Source organism: Sarcophilus harrisii, chromosome 5 (assembly GCF_902635505.1).
Source record: "Sarcophilus harrisii chromosome 5, mSarHar1.11, whole genome shotgun sequence".
Taxonomy (NCBI): domain Eukaryota; kingdom Metazoa; phylum Chordata; class Mammalia; order Dasyuromorphia; family Dasyuridae; genus Sarcophilus; species Sarcophilus harrisii.
Window position 1 is genome coordinate 190897099 of NC_045430.1, and position 11416 is coordinate 190908514.

At 37.7% G+C, this 11416-nt stretch overlaps 1 protein-coding gene across 2 annotated transcripts in view; it reads left to right on the top strand.

Annotated features, from left to right (window-relative positions):
- The window catches only part of MGAM (maltase-glucoamylase), a 153501-nt gene that overhangs the window by 106174 nt on the left and 35911 nt on the right, over positions 1-11416 (top strand). For both annotated transcript variants that reach the window (XM_031939231.1, XM_031939230.1), the window contains exons 52-64: positions 104-200; positions 1304-1416; positions 2193-2318; positions 3909-4037; positions 4150-4260; positions 4505-4567; positions 5363-5497; positions 6064-6151; positions 7952-8090; positions 9854-9987; positions 10240-10274; positions 10364-10480; positions 11046-11194. In XM_031939231.1, coding sequence (XP_031795091.1) covers positions 104-200; positions 1304-1416; positions 2193-2318; positions 3909-4037; positions 4150-4260; positions 4505-4567; positions 5363-5497; positions 6064-6151; positions 7952-8090; positions 9854-9987; positions 10240-10274; positions 10364-10480; positions 11046-11194 — 1436 coding nt within the window. The remainder of the gene's footprint in view (positions 1-103; positions 201-1303; positions 1417-2192; positions 2319-3908; positions 4038-4149; positions 4261-4504; positions 4568-5362; positions 5498-6063; positions 6152-7951; positions 8091-9853; positions 9988-10239; positions 10275-10363; positions 10481-11045; positions 11195-11416) is intronic.

The following is an 11416-nucleotide window of genomic DNA, read 5'->3' on the forward strand; positions in this document are numbered from 1 at the left end:
GGCACCTTGAACCTCCCCCAAGGAAAATTATAGATCCAGGTTAAATACCATTTTCATTTGTGTTCCTTGTGGGTAAAACAAAACTCTTTACTTGCTGACCCAGTATAAGAAGAATTCCTATGGTGTACACCCCTATTACATGGGTATGGAAGAAGATGGCAATGCCCACGGAGTGCTCCTGCTCAACAGCAATGCCATGGGTAAGATGGTAATTTCTTTACTGACCCCACTTAGCTGAAGAGATCTGGGAAGTTTCTGAGTAGGACCATCCCAAAAGAATTTCAATTAAATAAAATTCAATTCAGATTTATTAAACTACAGCTATGAACAAATTACTAATATCAAGAAAGATAGAGAAAAAACCCCCATGATCCATACTCTTAAACTGTCTTTAAACTTAATGTGTCTTGAAAAAGAGGAGACACAATGTGTATATAAGTAACATGTAGAAATAGAGACAGAAGATAGGAATGAAGAAAGGGCTCTAAAAATATAGAACAGGGAAATTATTTGGAGGCCTGAGGGGAAAAAAGGGCATTTTAAACAAAGAGGATAGTTTGAACAAAAGCAGGGAAAGTTTAGCATATTATATCATAGAATCATCGATTTAGACTTGAAAGCAACTTTAGACATTATTAACCCTGTCCTCACATTTTATAGAAAAGAAAAGTTAAGACCCACTGAGTTTATGAAGTGACTTATGTTTAATTACATGAGTAAAAAGTGGGATAGATAGTATTTGACATTTGTTCTCTGACTCAAAATTCAGCCTTCTTTGCAGTTTAAAGTGAAGGAGTAACTAGAGGAGCCCAGGTTTTACGATTAGGTTGGGGCAGTAATCTTATCCTTAATGGTAATTAGGAAAATAAGGACCAAACATGGGATGGGGAAGGAGAGGGACTTGTTTGGAAGGACTGATTGTCAGATGTCAGAAGATTTCCATGTGTGGAATTTGCATTAGGCAGAGAAATTGTAGGTCTAGGAAAGGTCTCTTATCTTTGCTAGACAGAAGAAAAGGAAAGCACCAAGTGGCAGATGTGGATTTTGAAGACATTTCCATTTAGCTGGTAGAGCTTCATGGAGAAGTTCATGCATATAGAAAGTATGCTAATCCCTCAGATATTGAGAGAGTCAACTGTCAGTTCTGAATAAGCATAACTGTAATAACAATGAGAGCTGTCTATAGATGGAATGAACTTGAGGAAGTTGTCATTTCTCCTCATTGGAAGTCATCAGAAGGAAAGTAGAGTATCTCCTTCCTGTGTTGGTGAGAGGTACTGAACTTTTTTCCCTCTTCTTCCAGATGTGACTTTCCAGCCCACCCCTGCACTGACATATCGTACCATTGGAGGCATTCTGGACTTTTACATGGTTTTGGGGCCAACTCCAGAGCTTGTCACTCAACAGTACACAGAGGTAGGAAGTCATGAAATCCTCCCTGTCGATAATCAAATGTTAACTGAGAAACTTTAATGTCCTTAGCACTTTACAAGTCACATTCATTCTTCTACCCTGTGTCAACTTGCATAAACCTAGTTATCTTCATGCATGTGAGCTCTTTGAAGACAAAAACTTTTGCCTTCTTTGTATCCTCAGTGCCTGGCAATAGTAAATACTTAACAATTGCCTGTTGATTCATCTACTGGTAATGACCTCTTTGCAGCAGCATGTTAGAAAGCAATAAAGAAAACACATTTTACCATTACATTGTTATAGAGATCTTTTAGGGACAATCAGTTCCTATTTAATGTTCCTGATAAAAATCCCAGATGTCTTTTTTTCACCGTAGTATTTTTTTTCCAAATACATGTAAAGATGATTTTCAATATTCATTTTTGCAAGACTTTGTGTTCTAAATTTATTTCCCTTCCTTTCTTTCTTATTTCCTTCCTTTTCAAGAGAGAAAGAAATCTGATACAGGTTAAATGTGCATTCCTCTTAGAGTTTATTTTTAAGTAGTGCCTAAAGACTGGAAGGATGCTTTACGCAAATGATCTCTCTTGAAATGGTAGAGATTCCCAGGAATCCTGCCTTTCCAGTTTCATATGGTTTGGCCTTGCAATTAACCTAAATTTTGAAACTACCACAGATTAAGGGAAAACTGTTTTAATGATTCTATATTTGATACCAGTTTATGTTCCCTCTCTCAAAGGAGTGGAATCTATATAAACTATATTTTTCCTTTTTTTCAGTTGATTGGCCGGCCGGTGATGACTCCTTATTGGGCCTTAGGTTTCCAGCTGTGTCGCTATGGATACAAGAATGATTCTGAAATTGCTGAACTCTATGATGCCATGGTGGCTGCTCAGATTCCCTATGTATGGACCTTCTCTATCCAGCACATTCACACCTCTCTCTTTATTCCCCCAAACCCAACCTCTGTAATTGTTCATTTCTCCTCATGCCTTTGAATTCCTCTTTCTCTGGCTTAATTATGGAAAGCTCTCACACATATATTGTATATTTTTTAAAATTGTTTTTTAAATTTTTGATACACATTGCTTTATAAATCATTTTGAGAGAAAAACATTATAGTAAAAGGGAAAAACATGGGAGAGGGAAAAAAAAATCAGAAAAAAGAAGTGACCATAGCTTGGATTGATTTATATTCAATCTCCATAGTTCTTTTTTTGGATGTAGATGGCATTTTCTGTTTAAAGTCTATTGCGATTGGTTTGGATCACTGAACCACTGAGAGGAAACTTAAGTCCATTCTTGCTGTTATTGTGTATAATGTATTCCTGGTTCTACTTGTTTCACTCAGTATCAATTTGTATAAATCTTTCCCAGCTTTTTAAAAACCAGCTTGTTCATCACTTATTTAAGAGAACAATAATATTCCATTACCTTTATATGCCACAGTGTATTCACTATTCCTCAATTGATGGGCATTTATTTATTTTACAATTTTTTATTACCACAAAAAGTGCTGCTACAAACATTTTTGCACATGTGGGTCCTTTTCCTTCCGTTATGATATCCTTGGGATACAGACGTAGTAGTGGCACTGAAGTAGGGGCACTTAAGTATCCACTTATATATTGTGAGTATGGAAATAGTTTTAAGCAGCTTTAGATAGGTTTGACAGTTTATATTTTAAGTATCTATAATTGAATTAGAGTATCAGAATATTAATAACAAATGGAGCATCCCATCTTATTGCTATCAAAACATGCAGTTTCACTTCTAAGTGTCATCTCTTTAGACTAAATATTTTTAAAATAATATTTTTTATTTTTCCAAATTACAAGTAAAAGCACCTTTAACAGTTCTTTTAAAAAATTTTAGCTCCTAATTCTCTCCCTCTCATCACCCCTTTCTGAGATGGTAAGCAATTTGATATAGTTTATATATTATACGGAATTATTGATTGAGAGCAGAGGGATAAGAATAATAATTATGGTCATAGATTTAGAGTTAAAAGACAACTTTGAGACCTTGGAATCCAATCCCCTTATTTAAAAAGGAGGAAACTGGGGCACAGCTTGGTTAACTGATTTATGAGGAATTCTAAGCTGGCGCTTGAAATTAGGTCTTCTTCATGCCCAAACACTGTCATTTCCATTATATTTTACTACTATTCAGAGGTATGAGTGCATAGTTATTTCAAAGGATTTTGATTTCATTTTGAAATGTGTCATTATTTTGCTGGAAGAATATGTTTTTAGACTGGTGCAGCTTGATGTTTTGCAGGTTGATAATATATCCAGTATCTCAATCACATTGTAGATATTTATTGGTAAGGAGAAGCAGTCTAGGAATGATTGTGAGAGATTCCAATCTGGAGTTTTAACCTGATCCTGAAAAAGAATCTGTACAATAGATCTTCTACATTGGCCTACTGAAAAGACTTGCTCTGGATCTACTGTCATCGAAATGACATTTCCCCACTTTCCTGTTTCTTCCAGGATGTGCAGTACTCGGACATTGATTACATGGAGAGGCAGATGGACTTCACCCTCAGCCCCAATTTTGCAGGTTTTCCCAATCTGATCAACCGAATGAAGGAGGCTGGGATGCGAGTCATCCTTATTCTGGTATGTGACTGAGAAAAGTTTTTATGTTTTCTTGCTTGTTGGGCTTCCTTGATGTCCTTTTCTTTGCGTGATTCTGTCTCTAACACTCTAATGTATCATCCATTGCTTGCAGGACCCAGCCATTTCTGGCAATGAGACCCAGCCATATCTTGCATTCAGCAGGGGATTACAGGATGATGTGTTCATCAAATGGCCAGATGACAGCGGCATTGTTTGGGGAAAGGTAGAGTTTGGGATTAGAGAAGTTAATTCTATTCCAGGACTGAATGTGAAGGATCATCAAGATATTTATGCATGAATGACTCATTTTATCTTGATGTTTCTGTGTTTGTGTGAATGAAGGCAATTAGGGCATAGGATCTTTTATTTAAGCAGACTGATTCCAGGAATTATATAGATTCTTTACTATCACATATCCAAGATTTGGAAGTAACCCTTTCCCCATCCCCACTCCCTTTTTTCCACAGGTTTGGCCAGATTTGCCTAATGTCACCATCAATGGATCTCTTGATTGGGACACACAAGTGGAGGTAAAAGATTCTTCAATAGTATGACATGTGGAAGCTTTGATTGTAGAGAAGTATTTTGTATCCCCTAGACTGTTAAGACTGTAATCAGAGAGAAGCAATAGTTTTCTTTTTCTTACTAATTCATCACTCAATACAGTATGTGGCACATAATAAGTACTTAATAAAAGAGTTTTTATTTATTTTTGACTAACCAATTCTTGGTAAGATTGATCATGTCCCTTTGTGAAGTCTCCAAGATGCTGATCCTGTGTCCCTTCTTATAGTTCTGTCTCTTTCTGCCTCTGTTCATGTCTCTCCTCCTTTATCTGTCTGTCTGTCTCTTTCTCTGTCTCTGAATTCTTCTCTTAAATTCTTGTTTTCCTACCACACTTTCTTGGATGTATCCTTCCTTAAAGATCACAACTTATTTTTGAATTCTTACTAGGCAGGTTACTTTCACTGGTTCTCAACTTCCTTCCAAAAGGCATTAGTGCACAGTGTGCAAAAAGTACCCCCAAAGACCACCACAGACAAATACACTTCTATATCTGCATCTATATACATTGAGTGGAGGTTGGAGTTTTTTCTTACTAAAAAGGCAGAATCAATCTATAGTTTTGAGTTTATACATGATATTTTATGCCACTTTGATAAGTATTCATTTGCTTTGTGATTAAACTAAGAATTCTTTTGAAAATGCTTTGAACTTCTCTAGAAGTTATCTACAAGAAGTAGCAGAATAGCAAATAATAAGTATCAAAGGATTACTGGCCAGTTACCTGATTGATCTGTCTGGTGGTTGTTTCATCTTTACAGTTATACAGAGCTCATGTTGCCTTCCCAGACTTTTTCCGTAATTCAACAGCCAGATGGTGGAAGCGGGAATTGCTAGAACTCCACACCAATCCCCATGAGCCACAGAAGAGCTTGAAGTACGATGGAATGTGGATTGTAAGTGTGTGTTTTTGTTTGTGCTTGTATATGTATGAATCGATGTGCAGATAGTAACATAGACATATGTGCTAGAAGATTGTATTATTTGTTTGATTTTCACACTTGCATGCTTGTTCTGCAGTGGAGTATATCAGTAAATAATGACATTCTGGGCACAATACCTTGAGGTTGCCATTTTCTAATGAGATATTAAACAAGGCAGTATTTCCATCATACATTCATCTTGACTTTCTCTTGCAGAAAAATTGCCTAATGTACCTGCACATCAGGGAGATTATCTTTTTTTTTTTTTTTTTTTTTTTTAATTCTTAAGTGAACTTAATATTTCCCTTAAGTGTGTTTGACTCTTCAGCATGACCTGGGAGAAAGCAAGGCCCAGTCTTTCCAGATGACCCCCACAAGTGCCTAAGCTTTTCCCTTCTGATTAGTCAATCCCCTATCTGTGATGTGTGTGCCAGGTGGAACCATTTGTTGACTGCCATCTGCCTGGCAGAAGATAATTACAATTTATTCATGTATGTATGTAATACACATATACATAAAGATTTGTTTTACATTTTCAGGACATGAATGAACCAGCCAGCTTTGTGAACGGGGCAGTTCCCCCAGGCTGCAGGAACACCACATTCAATCATCCTCCCTATATGCCCTGTAAGTCCATTTCCTATTGGGAGATTTTACCTAGACTCAAGATGACCTTGTCAGAGATACCCGAGATGAGGATTTGCCTTCATTCATTACTAGCATACATAGATATGACAGTATCTGGAGGAACAAATCTATGAGCATTCTAAGCTGTCTTACTTCACCTCATAGGGTATAGGTATATATAGAGCAGAGGCAAAATGCTTCATTACACCATTGAGCAAGCATTTTTACTAGTGTTTTTTCTTAATAGATGTTACATTGAAGGAAACTGCTGTTTTATCATGTGAGGATGAGGAGGGAGCTAGGCCCAGAAACCACCCTGTAAAAACAGATAGCAGTAGGATGATAATGTTGAGTTGGCCCGAGTATTGTGAATAGAATATAGAATAAAAAAGACTGCATAAGTAGGTTAGGATCAGGTTATACAAGCCTTGTAGGACCTTGTTTTTTGTCCTTTAGACAGTAGGGATCATCAAATCTTTTTGATCAGGGCAGCCATGTATCATATGTCTAAAAGTGATTTTTGACAATGTGCAATGGTGGCATTGGAAAAAAGTTTTGAATGGTGTCGAAAGGCAATGAGACCAGTTGAGTTCCCATCCACATCCCTGGAGCAAGCAAACCTTTGTCTTCCCTTAGTCCTCAATATTGCCTTGACTATTAAAAGGTTTATGAGATACCATTCCATTTTTTTTTTTTTTTAAAGATCCAGTTCACAAGACTGTGTGTCTTGGGGAATTGGTAATTCAGTATTCTGGACTGGGCCTTTCAAGTAATTAGTTTATCAGAGGGTTCATCAATGGTTAAAAGCCAATTCCTTGACCAAAAGTATGGGAACGTTTGCTGCAAGAAGCTCAACGAGGAGATGGCCTATGAATTTGGGGCTACCTTCCATGCTTTGCAAAATGTTGATGTTTTTCTTTCACTTCTTTTCTAGCAACATTGTTTTTGTTTAAGGCAATTGTATTTTTGTTCTTAATTCTCTTAATTGCTCTTCAGCATTTGTCATTGATTGAAACTTCCTTGTCAGTGGAGATTGTTTCTTTCTTTGTATTTGTATTTCTAGTACCTATTAGAGTATCTGGCATTCAGAAGACAATCAACTGATTAATTTATGATTGATCATTTCCTTCCTGTTCAGGCTTTCCTGCTTAATTTGCTCTATATCTTTTACTTCTCTGGCATCCTATTTTCTTGACTTCCATCCCCTCCCCCCATCTCTTTACTTCTTATCTATCCATTTCTTTTTTTCTTCTAAAACTTTAACCCAGACCTTTGCAAAGTCTCTGGAATTTAGAGAGCTTTGTTCTTGCCTCCCAGTGATGAGTACTTAAGGACCCTTTCTTTCTGAGTTCCATGATTCAGGAATTTCCTACAGTATAGAGCAAAGAACAGTGGGTTTTGAGTTAGAAGACAAACTAAAACTAAAGTCACAACTGTTCCACTTAATATTTTTTCTAATCTTGGGGATATTTCTTTATCTCTCTAGGCCATGGTTTTTCCATATTCTTCATAAATGACGTGGACATAATCAATTCTCTCTAATGTGCCTTCCATTACTAAATCCAGTGGATTGTGTGTAGTTTATGTTTAGCTTTCTATTTCCTACTGGTTTTTCCTATTGAATACCCTGCTCTGGTGTTCAAGAGTTTACATCTTGTAGGTCTGACCTGCTTTTTTCTTTCAAACTGATTCTCTATCCTCTCTCATCCCCTCAGCTCTAGCCATCTCTTTCACCACCACCAGATGTGAAACATTTGTCATTGTAGACGTGTTCTCACATCACTGAATCTCTTTTCTCAGATCTGGAGTCAAGAGACAGAGGCCTGAGCAGCAAGACCCTGTGCATGGAAAGTCAGCAGATCCTGCCTGATGGAAGCCCAGTGAGACACTACGATGTGCACAATCTTTATGGCTGGTCCCAGACTAAGCCAACATATGAGTAAGTCCCTGCCCCACTCTCCCATAGTCCCATAGGTCCTGGGTAAATAGAAATGGAATTTCTAAGAGGAAGGAGAATTGTCATTTCTTTAAAAGCAACTGATCCTCAACAAAGACTCTGTTTTTTCCTTCCTTCTCCAACAGAACTTCCCAGGGATAAAAAAGTTGCTATTTTATCTTCAAATCATCTCTCTGTATATATATATAGAGAGATCAACTATTAATAAGTTCATGAATAATCTGAAATATACATATATATATATTTTTTTCCCTAAAATTATACAATCTTAAATTTCGGATCCCAGCTTATATAAGAATGAGTAATTCAGGACCATATATATTTACTAAAGCAAAGTACATATATGTAAGACTCCAAAACTGTCTATTGTTAATGACCAAGAAAGCTAACTCGTGTCTGTGTATGTGTGTGTGTGTGTGTGTGTGTGAGTGTGTGTATTTAAAGGGGCAGTGTGACCAGTAGCTAGAGATTTAGCTCAAATGCACTAAAATCTCTGATACATACTGGCCAAGTGACCCTGTGCAAGTCATTTAATTAATCAGGGCACTTCTCTAAGGCTATAAATTGTAGATAAGGTCCCTACTTTTGTAGAGGTGGATTCTTTGCGCCACAAAATTACAATTTATAACAAAAATCACATTTTAGGAGTACCTATGGTATTTCTAAATTAGTTGGGTTCAAGATCTTTCTCAGGGTTAGGGACCCTTATGGTTGAGGAATAGTTGCTTTTATAAACATTAAGAGAATATCAAAAGCCAGAATGAAGCAGTACAATTCCATGATCAATCACCTCTAAAAGGAAGGAAATCTTATGATTAAGGGAAAAATCCATCAGCTGTCAAAATTTAGTCATCAAGACTTCAAAGGTCATTAGCTACAGATAATCATATAAAGGCTCTTAACAGCAGGCCATCTCTGCAGGTGCTTTCCAAAGGCCAAAAGATGCTGTCAACAACATCTCGGGCTCTTCCACAAGTCATAATAATCTTGTGTTAGACTGTTACTATTTTAAGATCCAAGGAAACTGTGGTTTTGAAGCAAAGGTGACTAGAGAGAGAGAAGCAGTGATCCACAGCTAGACTTGGAGTGGGGAGAAAGACACTGCAGCTTTTACAGTCTCATTATATTAATGGTATGAATCTAGCTAGTAAGAAATACAGTTCATGTAATCATTAATAGATGGTGGATTAATCAACCACAACTGTTATTCTAAGAGCATTAATTGGCATAATTACCTCAAGTTTAATCCTATTTGTTTATTTGACTAAGATAAGCACTGGTACCCATCAAATTACAGTGAAATGAATAATTGCTGATAGAGGTGAATTGGTGTATCAAGATCATCCCCTCATTTCTTCATCAGAAATGTTTCCATAAAATGAAAGTGCAGGACTGATTTATATTTTTTCTTTTTATGATCAGTATTATTGATCAGACTTATTCTAAGTGACACAGTATTAGGACAGTAAATCTATTCAGAAGTTAAAGTATCCTTTTCTTCTCCCACATTCATATAAACACAATGAAAGTAGTCCATTACCTTATATTTGTAGATAATTAATATACAATCTAGTTTTTGTTTCTTTCTGCACCAAGTACAGATGGCAGTTATATGTGTTCTCATAGTCATTGGCTGAGAATGGTCCTCAGTTCTTGTGCTTTACTGAGAGCTTCCTGACAGGGAAAGAGGTCCTTGACCCTCTGCATTTAGGTTGTGATTTCTTGTTTTTTTCTTCTGTGATCAGAGGTGTGCAGGAGGCTACTGGACAGAGAGGAATTGTGGTCACTCGCTCCACCTTCCCTTCTTCCGGACGCTGGGCAGGACATTGGCTGGGGGACAACACTGCAGCATGGGACCAGCTCCATAAATCCATCATTGGTAAGTGCAGAGCTTGTCCTGAAGGCTTCCCTTGGAGGGGAAAGGAATCTAGCCCAGGTGGTCAGAAAGCTGATAATTATTTTGGATTCTTGAAGAGAATCAGAGAGGAGTCAGGTCACTGACTATTTCACTGTATCACTCCGTGTGTATTATGGGACTTGTTGAGCTATTTAAAACAAGGACGAGGGTAGATCAGAGCCTATTTAGTCTACCAACTTGCCTCATCCATCATTGCTGTGGTTCTCATTGCAGGTATGATGGAATTCAGCCTCTTTGGAATATCCTATGTAAGTCTCCCTCAGGTCACTTCATCATTGTTAAGATTGTTCAGAAATTCACAGCATTCTCATTCTGGGTTTCCTTTTTTTGTTCTCAGACTGGAGCCGATATCTGTGGCTTCTTTGGAGATGCTGAATATGAGATGTGTGCTCGCTGGATGCAACTGGGAGCCTTTTACCCTTTCTCTAGGAACCACAATACCATTGGGCCCAGAGTAAGATACCAGCTTGTTCCCCAGGCCTGCCCTGGTACCTGTTTCAATTCTTTCCCCATAAGTGAATGGGTCCCCTCTTTCCTAGAAACCACCTCATTAGGCCCCAGTCCTTTACTTAACAAGATTGTAACCTACATTCTGGTAGAACTTCCTAGAAACATAAACTCAAGAAAAAATTGGTTTTAGAGAGCAGAGATCTCTTCTGTTCTGAGTGACGTCTGGGCAGTTTTCACAGTCCTACCAGGAGATTACAAAGCCAGGGCCCCTTATGCACTGGAACATTGCTGCAGAAGAAATATGTTAGGTTTGTGCTATCCATGATATCTTTTTGTTTCAGGGCTCTATTTTTAGGCGCATTAAGATGTAGCAAAGCAGGCAAAGAAGAATCAGATTATCTTCCTTAGCCAAGGTCCATGGGGATGGTAGCCTGGGGAATTATGAAGCAAACCCTGGCTGCTTCTGCAGATTTTTTGTGTAGCAAAGAGTGGCTCATTAGGTATCCAGCCTATTTCCCAGTGAAGTAAAATCAAGGATTTGGTATGAATATTTCTTCCCATATCTGTAGAGACAAGACCCTGTGGCTTGGAATTCCACCTTTGAGGATCTTTCAAGAAAAGTCCTTCAGACAAGATACACCTTGTTGCCTTATCTCTACACCCTGATGCACAAGGCCCATGTCGAAGGCAGCACTGTTGTCCGGCCCCTTCTTCATGAGTAAGTGACCCCTCTGTGTCTCGGGGTTCTGTGTGGGATTCCATTTAGAATCTCAGTAGAAAGTCCCTTAAGGTATTCCTTTTACATGGTGAGCTTAGAAGCCTATTTCTATCATGTCTATTGTTTACTCCTTGATCTAATGAGTACTGACTTAATGTTTCTTCATTTATTGACTCATTCTAAAATGTATGTTTCTTAGAAGTTTCAGAAGTAGCATATGGA